At 35.9% G+C, this 14,768-nt stretch overlaps 1 protein-coding gene across 1 annotated transcript; it reads left to right on the forward strand.

Annotated features, from left to right (window-relative positions):
* The first annotated feature begins 656 nt into the window (after window positions 1-656).
* Window positions 657-12,342, forward strand: LOC112099052. The gene is made up of 7 exons (XM_024186153.1): window positions 657-946; window positions 1,053-2,475; window positions 2,654-3,400; window positions 3,488-3,834; window positions 11,522-11,591; window positions 11,714-12,107; window positions 12,302-12,342. Exons 1-7 carry the CDS (start codon window positions 657-659, stop codon window positions 12,340-12,342), a joined length of 3,312 nt encoding a protein of 1,103 aa, XP_024041921.1.
* Window positions 12,343-14,768: the final 2,426 nt, after the last annotated feature.

A 14,768-nucleotide genomic window follows, 5' to 3' on the forward strand; every position in this document is an offset into this window, starting at 1 on the left:
TTTTGGGGAATCCCCGAATGTTTCTAGCTCTCAGGAAAATTCTCCAAATGCACGGTCCTCACCTTGTGTTTTTATGTGAAACGAAGTTGATGACCTCGCAAATGAATGGGGTGTGCAATAAGCTTAATTATGAAAATTATTTTGCTGTAAGTAGTATTGGGAGAGGAGGTGGCCTAGCAATGCTTTGGAACTCAGACACGAATGTGCAAGTCCAATCTTTCAGCAAGCATCATATCGATGTTGAAATCCAGATGGACAATGGTAGACAAGTTCGATGCACAGGGGTCTATGGTCACCCAGAAACGAGACAAAAACGGCACACTTGGACTTTACTGAGGCGCCTTACAAATTTATCAACTAGTCCCTGGCTTTGCTTCGGAGATTTTAACAAAATCCTTCATCCATGTGAAAAGAGTGGAGGAAACAAGAGACATCCAAATTTAATTCATGATTTCAGAGAGGCCTTGAGGGATTGTGACCTTCTGGACGTGGGATTCGAGGGGTACCCTTTTACTTGGAGCAATGGCAGATATGGTCCTGGCTTTGTCAAAGAAAGGCCTGACAGATTTATGAGTCACAATACTTAGAGGGACATATTTTCGGATTGTGCAGCCACCAACATTGACACATGGACCTCAGATCATTGTCCTGTATTGATGAAGGTTCAAGAACGGGGCAACGGGATAACAAATAACAAAAGTCAGGCTTCTCGGAGCTTCTACGAAGATATGTGGAGCCCTTATGATGCGTGTAAAGAGATTATTGAGGAGGAATTGAGCTGGCAAGGGAGCGGGAATAGTGAGAACCCTGTGCACCTATTTCAAAAAGTTTCCAAGAATTCCTTGGCCAGGCTGCTGCAATGGAGTAAAGAAGAGTTCAAAGGTAGACAAAAGAAGTTGGAAAAGCTAATGAAGCAGCTTCAAAGCCTCAAGCAGAGAAGAGTGCAGTATGAGAATGGGGATTCGATTAAAGGGGTGGAAAGGAAAATCCAAAATATGCTAGCTGATGATGAAATATATTGGAAACAACGCTCAAGGGCTGACTGGCTGAAGGAAGGGGACAGAAACACAAAATGTTTACTATAAGGCTTCATCTAGAAAGAAGAAGAATCGGATTTGGGGAATTGAAAGTGAAGCGGGAAGGTGGTTGGATAAAGCTGAGGAAGTTGAGTATGAATTCTGTAAATATTTCTCCAATTTGTTCACTTCATCCAAGCCGAACCAAGCTCAAACAACAGCTGCTCTTTCTGGAGTTTCTCGGAGAGTTACTAGTGAGATGAATAGAAATCTAGAGATGCTGTTTATAGCTGACGAAGTAAAGGAAGCTCTTTTTCAAATGTGCCCGACCAAGGCTCCTGGTCCCGATGGCTTGCCGGCAGTGTTTTATCAAAAGCACTGGCACTTGGTTAAACAAGGGGTTATCTCTACATGTCTTCACATCTTCAATAAGCAAGGTACCTTAGCCCCTCTCAACCACACTTACATTGCTTTAATTCCGAAGAAAGAGAAACCTAGGAAAGTTACCGACTTTAGGCCTATTAGTCTATGCAATGTCATTTATCGGATTGTTGCTAAAGCCATAGCTAATAGACTTAAGCATGTTATGCACAAAATTATCTCCCCAATGCAAAATGCTTTCATTCCCGATCGGTTGATTACTGACAATATCATTATAGGCTATGAGTGCCTCCATAAGATAAGGCATTGTAAAGGGAGAAAAAATGGATTAGTAGCCCTGAAGCTTGATATCAGTAAAGCTTACGACAGGCTAGAATGGAAGTTCTTAGAGCACACAATGGAGTCTCTAGGATTCTCAAGGGGTTGGATCAACCTAATTATGCGATGTGTTAGCTCCGTTTCATTTTCAGTTGTTATAAATGGGGCTGTGAGCAGGGTAATTCAACCTCAACGAGGTTTACGCCAAGGTTGCCCACTCTCCCCGTACTTGTTCATCATGTGTATGGAGGCCTTTTCTTCCCTACTACTTCAAGCGGAGCAGCAAGGGCTCATCCATGGTCTGTCATTCGGGAAGGACTTAAGGATCTCTCACCTCTTGTTTGCGGATGATAGTCTGGTCTTCACGAGAGCGTCGGTTGCTGATTGTCAAAACTTGAAAAGGATCTTTGACTGCTACTCGACAGCCTCTAGTCAGCTGTTCAACTTCGAGAAATCATCAATGTTTCTCAGCGGTAACATCCAGGATGGGCAAGCTTCATCAATTAAGGATATTTTTCAGCTCAACATTGTCTCAAGGCATGAAAGATACTTAGGATTGCCTTCCATGATTGGAAGGAAGAGAAGTAATTTTTTTAATGACATCAAGCTGAAGATTTACAATAAGGTATCGAGTTGCCAACATAAATTCTTCTCCTGTGGGGGTACAGAGGTTTTGATTAAGGCTGCAGCTCTGGCCATTCCTACATACGCAATGAGCATTTTTAAGATTCCCTTGGGCATTTGTGATGATATCCAGAGAGTAATAGCAAACTTTTGGTGGGGCTAAAAAAAGGACAAGAAGAATATTCATTGGTCAAGATGGGATAAGCTAAGTCAGTCTAAGTGCAGAGGAGGTATGGGATTCAGGGACTTTTCGAGCTTCAATCAGGCGTTATTAGCAAAGCAAGGCTAGAATCTTACAAGCTCGATACTTCCAGAACAAGGACTTTTTGAGTGCAGGGCTCGGCTCCAAGCCATCTTTTATATGGAGAAGCATTTTGTGGGGTCGGCAAGTTATTTCCAAGGGTTCAAGATGGAGGGTGGGAAATGGTCAAAGCATTATGATCCATAAGTCAAATTGGTTACCCAGGCCCTCTACCTTTAAACCAATTGCCAGACCAAATTTACCAGCTGATGCAGTAGTTGTTGAGTTAATCGATGTTGAGCATTGCTGGAATAAGAGACTGATTTACAGTGTTTTTGACAAAATGGATGCGGCAACTATTGTTAGAATCCCTCTCCTTAGAAGACCAATGAGGGATGAAGTTATTTGGCATTATAATAAGAGAGGTCAATTCTCAGTCAAGAGTGGGTATCGGGTTGCTTTGAGCCTGAAACTTCCAGCCACTCCATCAAGTTCAGAAAATCCCAATAGTCAATGGAAGTTTATCTGGTTGCTTACTCTGCCTGAGAAGATAAGAATTTTTGTGTGGAGGGCTGTTAAGAACATTCTTCCATCAGCTGAAAATCTGTGGAAGAGGAAGATTATTCAGGAACCCTTGTGTCAGCTCTACAAGAATGGAATGGAGACTATTTTTCATGCTCTAGTTGGCTACAAAGCTGCTAAGAAAATCTGGAAAACGACCAGATTTGCAGAGGATTTGAAAGGTAGCAGTGATCAAGATATTCTGAGTTTTCTATTGGCTTTAAATTCAAAGAGAAGCAAAGCTGAAATGGAGCATCTGGTGGGGATCCTCTGGATGATATGGAATGCAAAGAATAGCTGGCTCTTTAAAGGAAAAAAAGATACTCCTTAAATCCTTGTTTCCAAGGCTGAAGCTGTGATAGAAGCTTATCAAAGAACCCAAAAACCAGCAGCTGCTCATATTGGCAATCAGAGAAGCTTGATCCGCAAGGCTTGGAATCCTCCCCAAAGAGGGTACGTCAAAGTTAACGTGGATGCTGCTACCAACTCAGAAAAGCAGCTTTCAGGCCTTGGGGCTGTAATTCGAGATGAGAATGGGAATGTGATTGCAGCTGCTATTAAGGTATCAAGATTCTATGGGGAAGCTGCTTATGCAGAAGCAGAAGCAGAAGCCATTGATTGGGGCCTGCAAATTGCTGATCGAGCAAGCTTAAGTTCGCTGGTGGTGGAATCAGATGCTCAAGAAGTTGTTCAGTTGGTAAACAACAACCAGGGCTGCAAATCCGAGATATATTGGATTATTTCAGAGGTGCAAAGTATGCTGGAAAATTTTAACTCTATAAGTGTTCAATATACTCATAGATCATGTAATGTTTTAGCCCACTCTCTAGCAAAACTAGCTTTAGAGACTTGAAACTATTGTGTGGATGGGTTCATTCCCCCCTCATTTGCTGTACTTATTTTCTTCTGTGAAATGAAAGCATTTTCCTTTAAAAAAAAAAAAAGAAAGCTACCATATTAGCTAGCTAATCACCAATCAATGTCAATCCTCAATAATTTACATATCCCCCAATTTCATGAACCTTATACATATCCAATTATAACCACTTTAATTTATTTTCCCTATAAGAACTTAATTTTATATTTTGAGAAAATTCTACTCCAAGATTCAGATATCAAAATACCTAATCCTTAAATTTATTTAATAAGCAAACCCAAAGTTTCATCATAAAAAATCAAATTAATCATAACACATATATTTCTACATAATTAACATTCCTCAACTTTAAACTTTTCTTAAACTTAAAAGTAATATATAATAAATGAACTAATATTAGAAAAATGAATACATTCCCAATACAATATTTCTGTAAAACTTATGTTTATTTTTAATAACTTTTTAATCTTTTGCAAGCCTCCAAATCCCAATTCCAAATCTAGTAGAAAACTCAACAATTATCAAACCTATCTTGAATTTCATAAAACTGCTAGGCAGGGCAGAGGACATATAAGATTAGAGGGCGCCATGGCCCTTACTGAATTTGAAAAATTTTTAAGGTTTATAAGTAAAATATGAGAAGTTAGTGTAAAATGTCCATATTGGCCCCTGCACAATTAATGTATAAAGTATATATATTAGATCATATTGTAATTTTACTGTTTAGCCCACTAATGATACCATCAAAATAGTAAGAAACAAATCCGTCAAGCCCACTAAAACCCAATAAATCACTAATATATAATGACATAAAAATTGAAAGTTTAAATGGTGGGGCTTCCATGAAATTTTCCAGTCAACAAATTACTCTCCCAAATTTGTCATTCTCCCAGCTCACTCTCTCAAAGCTCTTTCCTAATTCCTTCTTCTTTTCCTTTTTTATTCTTCTTTTCCTTTTTTTATCTTCTTCATCCCTCCCTCATGGAAACAAATATTCTTCAATAATACCTAAACTGCATTTTCACATAAAGAAAATCTCAAATCACTTTTCTATTTCCATAAGTCACAAATCACAAATTTCTCACAAATAAATCCCAAATTTGAAACGCATTTAACAGTTAAATTCTTCCCTTTTCCTTTAGGCTTTTTTCCCCCTCTTTCTCTATTTTTTCTTCTTCCTTGTTCTCGTTTCTTCTAGTTTAAAATCCTCCCTCAGTTTGGAGCCCCATGGCCCCACCCCAAATGAAGTTAATTTTGAATAGTTTTTGGGGAATAGGGTGGGGAATGAGAAAAAATAATCCCCAAGTTCTTAATGGGACGAGATTTGATTTTGTACTCCCCACTCCCCCACATCCCAATCCCCATTATATATGAATATTTTTTTTAATTTTTGTTTTATTAATTTTAATATTGGTTAATAAATTTCTTTTTATTTTTACCTAATATTAATAGGTTATAATTAAAAGAAAAGTCTAACTTATAATTCTTATTCAACCCTAAAATATTATTATATTTTTTTTCTGTCTTAAGATGCTACTCTCTTCAAATGTTTTTTAATTTTGATATTATTTCAAATTTTTGGTAATATGGTAATAATTTTATTTGAGTCTATAATTTTTAATTTACTGAAACTATTTATTTACTCATATGGGGATTCCCCATTCCCACCCGATTAAATTTATTAGAGGATGGTATGGGGAATGGAAGATATATTTTTAATGAGTTGGGAATGGTGTAGGCCTCCCAATCCTCACCTCGCCCTCCCCTATTGTCATCCTTAAAGATAAGCGTCTTTTGTCGTTTGAAAACAAAATATCTATTTTCTAGAATTTTTATTTTTGTGGGCCTAAAATGTATTAATGGTCTTTGGACTGTCGAGATTGGGCTTTTTTTTGTTGGGCCTTAAATGTATTAACAGTCTATGGGCTTAGTCTAAATGTCCTAGATTTGGCTTAAAAAATAATAATAACAATAACAATAATAGTGAGTAAAACTAAATAAAGAAAGGAAATAAGAATAATTAGTTGGGGTATTTCACTTGCATATAGACTTTGAAATGTTGTGCAACTGCTACAACTACCTTAATACTTGACAATGTCACAAGTTGAAGATTGAAAATGATGTTTGGTTACTTAGAAAATACAGGAAAGTGAAAAGAATTAAGAAATAGATCTGAGTAAACTTCTGATCTTATTAATCAAAATACACTCATAATGTGTGTTGAATTATTTCTTATATACAAGTGCTTAAGTTCAGCTTGATAACTGAATATAACAACCTTTAACTAATCAGTCACGTGTACACATATTTCATAATCACCAGGCATGACATGACATGCCACATCATCAATGCGTAACTGATTGATCTTGCTGCTATCATCCTTTGTTCTGTTGAGTACAGTACAAGTGTGAGCTTCCTTAACATCACAAAACCAAATCGTTAGCTTCTCCCGGTGACCTTGTCATAAGTTACCTGCCACAAATAATAACCTCATCACATCAAACTCTTCAAAATACTAATCACTAACAGATATTTAATCTGGAATTGAAGTCTTCCCAGCTGCTAGGAGAGCATCCAACAGCTCCCCATAGCTTGTTGTTTGATGTTATATACTCATTGCTTATGTCATATATTTAGTCTACTATATTTAATGCTTGCTGAGGATATTATGCCTTTGTTTATCTAGTGTTCTGTTAAATATTCTTTTCTTTTGATCAGAACCGAAAGTCCACCAGTGATGTTTTACCCTAAAATCTGTTTGGTCCAGGATTTGGCCGGTAGATCATTTCGAGTCTCCGTGGCTGAAGCTAGGCTTCCAAGGCATCAATTTCAAGCTGTGACAAAACTGATTCTCAGTTGTTTTGATTCTACCATGAGCGTGCGTGTGTTAGAAGTCTGATTATTGATTATATCAAATCATTGTCTTCACAGACAGGTCAATGATATTATTTCTGCAGATGTGGCGACATTAATCCTAGTTTCCTTATTACAATTTCTAACTAATTTCACAGGTCCTCGGAAATTTGGAGCTGCATTGATTTGATCTTCATCCAAAGGCTTTGAGAACAGGATCCTTGCGCCGGCGGCATGTACCATTTTGGCAATCTAATCTTTGTGACGCCTGCTAGATGAACAAGAGCTAAGCTGTCTATTGCTAGCTTTTTCATTTATATTATTTACACCAGAATTAAGATGAGAAAAGAAACGTATAGCCTAAAGTTTGACTTGATTTGACACACGACATATCTATTTTTGGTCTAGCCGTTCAGTTTATGCTGGTAGGATTTTTGTGATTGCGAAATCATTTCTTCTCATGTATTGTTTGGCTTGCTAGAAGGATCTTTTCTTTTTATCTGTGCAGCACTCCGAATTTCTGTAGAAAATCAAACTCCATCTTTCTTTTTTTTTCCCCCACTCTCATTTCATCTTCCCTTCATTCTTCTCGTTCCTTTATTCGAAATCCAATCTCGAAAAGGAATTCACAAATAACATCCCAACATTCTATAATTTATCAATAGCAGCCCAATTTGATGTGTTCCATTTTTTTTTATTCTCATTTTTTAAATATCCACTTTTTCTTTCTCTATGTTGTGAACGGGTATGAGTTATATATCTTTTAGTTTACACAATGTTTAAACTCCTCGAAGGGTTTCGGATGATACCATCTTCTCAAGAATTCCTGCAGATTTATCAGCAAATGAAGCCTAGAACATTCTAAAAGAGGAGTTTCAAGGCAATGCTAAGCTAAAAGCTATTAAATTTCAATCTATACAAAGGGATTTTAGAAGTATTAAAATGCAAGATCTAAGGCTATTAAAAATTATTATTCAAGAGCAAAAGATACAGTAAACTAATTGAAAGCATATAGGGAAGCTATTAATGATAAACAGGTGGTGGAGAAATTATTAATTAGTGTCCGAGAAAAACTTGACCCAATAGTAACTGCTATGGAAGAGCCAAGAGACATATAGACTCTTCCCATGACAGAACTAGCGGGATCTCCTCATGCATGGGAAAAAAGGTTGAATAGGCATAATGGAAGTTCTGTTGAAAGTACATTTCGATCAAAGTTAAATATGCAACATCAAAATTTTAAAAGGAGAAGTAATAAACAAAATTATAGAGGAGGAGACAAAAATGACAATAATCATAAAGAAAGAAAATCACAAGAGAAGAAAAGCTTTCTACCATGTGGCATTTGTGAAAGAACAAATAATTCATAAAAGGATTGCTGGTAACATGGAAAGCCGAAATACTGAAATTTGTAAAAAAATTCGGGCACACAGAAAATTTATAGATTCAAGAAAAACAGTCAAGCCAATTTCTTTGAAAAAAAATGAGGAGGAGCTCTTTTATGCCTGTCAAGCAGCCATGTAGGAAATGAATGACACGTGCTACATAAATAGTGCTTGAAGCAATCACACGACTAGGGGACGACAACATTTTCTACAATCTCGACACATCAATAAAGTCCCAAGTCAAGTTTAGGAACGGGGCACTGGTAGAAGCACAAGGAAAAGGTACGATCGCGATCCAAACTAATAAAGGAATTAAATATACCAATGATGTACTTTTGGTGCCAAGTTTGAAACATAATTTGCTGAATGTCGGTCAAATGATCGAGAACGGATATTCTTTACACTTCACTGGTTATATTTGCACATTATTGAACAAAGATACAAAGCAAATAATAGTCAAAGTGAAGTTGCAAAACAGAAATTTTCCTATCCAATGGCAGACAATCGATACGGCCATGAAAACAGAGCTTGAAGATTCATGATTATAGTATAAAAGGTTTGGCCACCTTAACTTCTATGCACTAAAGATTCTTCAGCAGAGGAATATGATAAGAGACTTGCCAAGAATCAAAGAAATGAGTGACGTATGAGAAAGATGTCCTCAAGGAAAACAATAACAGTAGTCATTCCCACTAGAAATATACAAAGGCCCAAGGCACCACTGGAGCAAGTGCATACAAACTTTTGTAGACCCATGAGGACTCTGTCACTTGAATAAAGTAGGTACTTTATATTGAGTATCGATGATTTTTCTAGAATGAAATCGGTATACTTCTACATGAAAGATTTAAAGTACTTGATGTCTTTAAGAAGTTCAAGAACCATGTTGAGAAACAAAGTGGCCACTATATAAAGACGCTCGGAAATGACTTAGTTAAAGAATATACTTCCAGAGACTTTAATAAGTTCTATGATGATGAACGAGTCAAGCATCAGCTGATAGTAGGCTACGCTCCAAAACAAAATGGAGTTTGATCACGATAATAGAGATGACAAGGTCAACACTACATGAGAAAGGATTACCAAACAAATTCTAAGAAGAGTCTGTAAACGCTACAGTGTATCTGCTAAATCGATGTCCAACTAAAGTTATACAAAACAAAACTCCAATAGAAACATCAAGCAAACAGAAGCCTTTCTCAGAATATTTAGATGTATCTGTTACGTTTATATTCCAACTAAAAAAAGACATAAGCTAGAAGAAAAAATAGAGAAAGGCATACTCATGGGGTATAACATTGTATATACAATGTAAGAACCGAGAAGCTTGTAGTCAGCAAGGTGTTGAGTTCAATGAGGAAACCTCATGGAATTGGAATAAAGAAAAAGCCAAGAAAGAAGTATTATGCTTCCAACAATGCAAAAAAGGACAACAATGCAAGGACATTTAGAAGAAGCAGTAGAAGGGACAGATTCAGATACTTCAGACTCATCCTCAACATCACTAGAAGAATCATCCTCTGATTCACCAACAAGAAGAGTTCCAGAGCTCGAAGAAATATATGAGTCATGCAAATTACTACTTTAGAACCAGAGTTCTATGAAAAAGCAACAAAAGAAGAAGTATGGAAGAAGGCTATGGAAAAGGAAATCAAGATGATCGAAAAAAAAGACATGGGAACTAGTAGAGTGTCCTCAAGACAAAGAGATCGTTGGAGTCAAGTGGATACACAAAACCAAGATCAATCTTGACGATTCAGTTAAAAAATACAAAGCACAGTCTGTGACTAAAGGCTATTCACAACCGCCAGGCATCGATTACAATGAGACTTTCATTTATGGATACAATACGAGCACTTATGGCACTTATAACTCAAAATGGTTGGAAGATTCATTAGCTTGATATAAAGTCAGCAGTGAGGATAAGATTCTAAAACCAAAAAAAAAAAAAAGCCTTTAATGCATTGAAGCAAGCACCGACAGCATAATATAGCTACATTGACCGCTATTTCATCGGTTAGGAATCAAGAGGAGCAAAAGTGAGCCGACGCTATACATCAAAAGCCGAGTGAAGTCAAATACCCTGTCTCTTTATACGTAGATGATTTTATCTACACAAAAAATAAAAAGAGAAAATACTACTACAACTCAAAAATGTCAAAGTAACTCATTATTCAAGCAACTTAATAAGGCCACGTCAGCAAAATGTTGTTAATGAAAAATAGCAGCTCAGCATGATTTGTTAAAGGTCATTGTCCAGCTCATAAAGTTGTTATGTAACAAATTGTAGCTGACTTGTTAGTTAGAGAAAGTTTGTTACTTATAAGTTATTGTCACGTGTGAGTAGTTGTACATATATATGCATTGATATGTAAACGATGCTATGGAATGAATCTTATGGAAATTCATTGTTTCATTTTCTCTGAAATTTTCCTTTAAGCCAAACAACACATCTCTATTTTTCTACTTGGTATTAGAGCCAATAATGGCTAGCTAAAGTACTACCTCACATCAACCAATCATAAACTCAAATCAACCTTCACAATCATCATTTACCTTTGCTGCTACTGTGAAACCTGATCGATCAAATTTTATACTTTGGCGCAAATAATTCTTAATTTCAATAAGAGGAAATCGTCTTGAAAGATTCATTTTAGAACCACAAATCATTCCAGAACAATATCTATCTGACTCAACAACTAAGGGATCCGGTGAAAGCATTGAAAATCCAGTTTATATCAATTGGAGAGCACAAGATCAAACACTTCTTGGCTGGCTGTTATCAACTATCAGTGAAGGTATTCTGAGTTCTGTTCTTAGCTCTGATACTTCTTTTGACGGGTGGAGATCCATGAAAAATAGTTTGGAGTTCAGTCTGAGGCTAAGATAATGCAACTCAATATGAAATGAACATTCTGAGAAAATATTCAATGACTATTGAGGAGTATTGTGCAAAAATGAAATTGCTTGCTAATTAACTTGCTTGTGCTGGTGATATAATTACTGAAAAGGATTTGTTAATGAGAATTTTGAATGGCTTAGGCCCTGGCTATCTAGATCTGGCCTCAATCATTACTGTAAATAAGATGAGTTATGATGATGTTTATGCTTTATTAATGCTTATGCTTTGTTACTGACACATGAAGCCAAACTTGAACAAAATTAGAGTGTGAAAACTATGTTTAATGTAAATTATGGTGCAATGAATGTTAATCATTCTTATATGAGTGGAAATTTTAGAAGAGTGCTTTTGGATTTCCAACAGGTATTGGATAGATGATTTAATGTTGGAAGAGGCATGTTTCATAATTCATATCCCAGAGGATTTCCAACAGGTATTGGCAATTTTAAAGGTTATGGCAGAAGACAGGCAATGCAATTTTTCAGGCCACCTGTGAAATCAAATTTTCATCCTTTAGCTGACATACACTCTGATGAATAATCAACTATGTGTTAGATATGTCACAAGGCAGGACACACAGCAGATGAATGTTCGCATAGATATGATAACACTCTTTCACCATTACCTAAGCACTTTGAAAAGGGCAAATCAATTGGATCCAAGGCTGCTTATATAGCTAATTTTGATCCATTTACCAGTTATGCTGCTCCAACAATTGAAGAACAATATGTTGCCCTTTACTTAAACTACAATCCTATATCCTACTCATCTTATCCATCAACAGAGACAACTGCTCTTGAAGCCTACCTTACCAACTATGAAAGACCTACTGATGAAGGATGGTACATAGACAGCGGTGCCATACATCACTTGACCAACAATATGGCTAATATGAATGTTAGAGAGGCGTTCAAAGGATCAGATCAACTTGTCATCAGCAATGGACAAGGTTTGCCTATAACTCACAATGGTGATGCATGTTTTACTTACAAAGGATCAAATGTTGCATATAAACCAACACATATTTTGCTTAAAGAAATGTTAGTAGTGCTTAATATTATAAATAATTTACTAAGCATATCAAAACTAACAACTAATAATAATCTTTATGTTGAATTTGTTGGTAATGTCTGTTATGTGAAGGATTCTATGAAGAGGCAAGTGCTTCTAAAAGGACTTGCTGAGAAAGGATTGTATAAATTGCTTCTAAACCCATCTCTTCCCAATTCTTTCTTGTGCCAATCTTCTTCCATTCAACCATTATCAATGCTGTTTGCATACTTTTTTTACTCGAGTGTCCTTAAAAATAGTCAGAATAATGATTCCAGTTATGTCTCATCTTGTAATGCATCAATCAGTAAATGTTCTAAATACATTTCGTCTTGTGATGCATTGAATAATAAAGTTCTTCTTTTACACAGGCGTTTTAGTCATCTTAATTCTCAAACTCTAATGCATTTGCTAAATAGTATTGCTTTTGTTAATCTCTCAAGTAATACCATAAAACAATCACTTGAACAGATCTGTGAAGCATTTCAAATGGGAAAATCTCATAAACCGCATTTCCCTATCACAGAAACCAAAACAACAAAACCCCTTGAACTTATACCCACAAACTAATGGGGATCTTTACCTACACCTTCTAGAGATGGCTATGACCATTACATAAGCCTTGTTGATGATTTTAGCCAATACACTTGGATTTATCCTCTTAAACTAAAATCAGAAGCATTAAATGTTTTCAAGTTATTCAAATTGCATCTTGAAAACCAATTTGATACCATTTACTCAATTTTTAAACTAATGTAGAATTATCTTTAGACACTCTTGCCCTTATACACATCACTAAAATGGATTAGTAGAAAGAAAACATAGACACATTGTTGAGTTATGACTCACCTACACAAGCTAAGGTACCACTTAAGTTTTGGTGTGATACCTTTCATATAGCTATTTATCATATTAATAGACTACTATCTACAACCCTGAAACCTCTTACTCCATATGAGAAAATTTTCAAACACAAACCTGATTATAACATGCTCAAGTGCTTTGGTTGTACATGTTATCCTTACTTAAGAAATTATAATAAGCACAAGTTTAATTATCACTCAAGCAAATACATTTTCCTTGGCTATAGTCCATTCAATAAAGGATATAAGTGTATGCATTTATCAGGCAAAATATACATAGCCAGACATGTTGTTTTTTATAAGTCTGCATTCTCTTATTTCACATATTCAATTTTTCATTCCAATGAATCATCATCATTTTCAAGTCAATCTTTTACACCTCAACAAGTATACCATTTATCCACATTACTTCTAATACCAGTTTCAGTTGTAAGCACCTCATGCAATCCTCTATCTGCAATTTCTACCAGCAGTAGCTCTCAACATTCAGATAATTTTCCTCATACTGACAATCAACATTCCCATTTGCAATCATATATACCAACCATTGAAACATCTACAGAGCCTCAAATTTCACCACCTTAACTTGTACCCTTACACATCAATATCTATTCAATCTAATGTACATCCCATGACTACTAGAAGCAAAGCTGGTATCTTCAAACCCAAACTTTATGCTGCAACCCTTGCTCACAAAGAACCTGACTCTGTGTATGAAGCAATGCAAAATCCAAAATGACTTACAACCATGAGAGAAGAATATGCAGCCTTAATACAGAATGATACATGGTCCTTAATAAGTGGGTATATAGGGTGAAATATAATATTGATGGAAGTGTGGCCAAATACAAATATAAGTTAATAACAAAGGGTTTCAACAGAGTATGAGAGCAAATTGTTTTGAAACATTTAGCCTTGTCATAAAACTAGCAATTGTGATAGTGGTTTTAAGTCTAGCTGTGATGAATCAGTGGAAGATAAGACTAGTTGATGTGAATAATGTCTTTCTCAATGGAGAGTTAATAGAAGAAGTGGTCATGGATCAACCAGAGGGGTTTATTAGTGCTGAAAAATCAGATTATATATGTACGCTTCATAAATCCCTTTATGGTCATAAACAAGTTGCAAGAACTTAGTATGATAAGTTGAAAGAATGCTTGTTACAGTGGGGATTTACAAATTCCAGCTCTTGAAAAGAAGTAAGTCATCTATGATCCTAATCCTTATATATTGATGACATCTTAATAACAGGACCAGATATTTCTGAGCTAGAGAACTTTATTGCTGAATTCAATACAAAATTTGCTCTGAAAGATCTTGGAGATCTTTATTATTTTTTAGGCATTGAAGAACTATATGATATATATTTTATTTTCTTGTCTCAAAAGAAATACATAAGGGATTTATTGTCAAGGATTGAAATGATCAATTGCAAAGACATTGATACTCCTATGAGTATAGGACTGAAACTACAGAAGGAAGCTCAAGGAAATCTTGGTCATTATATTGAAAATGCAACACATTATAGAAGCATTGTTTGTGGAATGCAATATTTGGTATAACAAGACCAGAGATTGCTTTCAGTGTGCACAAATTGAGTCAATATGTCTCTGCACTAACACTGCAGCACCTTATAGCATGCAAAAGGGTGCTCAGATATTTAAAGGCAACACAAGCCTATGAACTCAAGTTCATTA

Source organism: Citrus clementina, unplaced genomic scaffold (assembly GCF_000493195.1).
Source record: "Citrus clementina cultivar Clemenules unplaced genomic scaffold, Citrus_clementina_v1.0 scaffold_4, whole genome shotgun sequence".
NCBI lineage: Eukaryota > Viridiplantae > Streptophyta > Magnoliopsida > Sapindales > Rutaceae > Citrus > Citrus x clementina.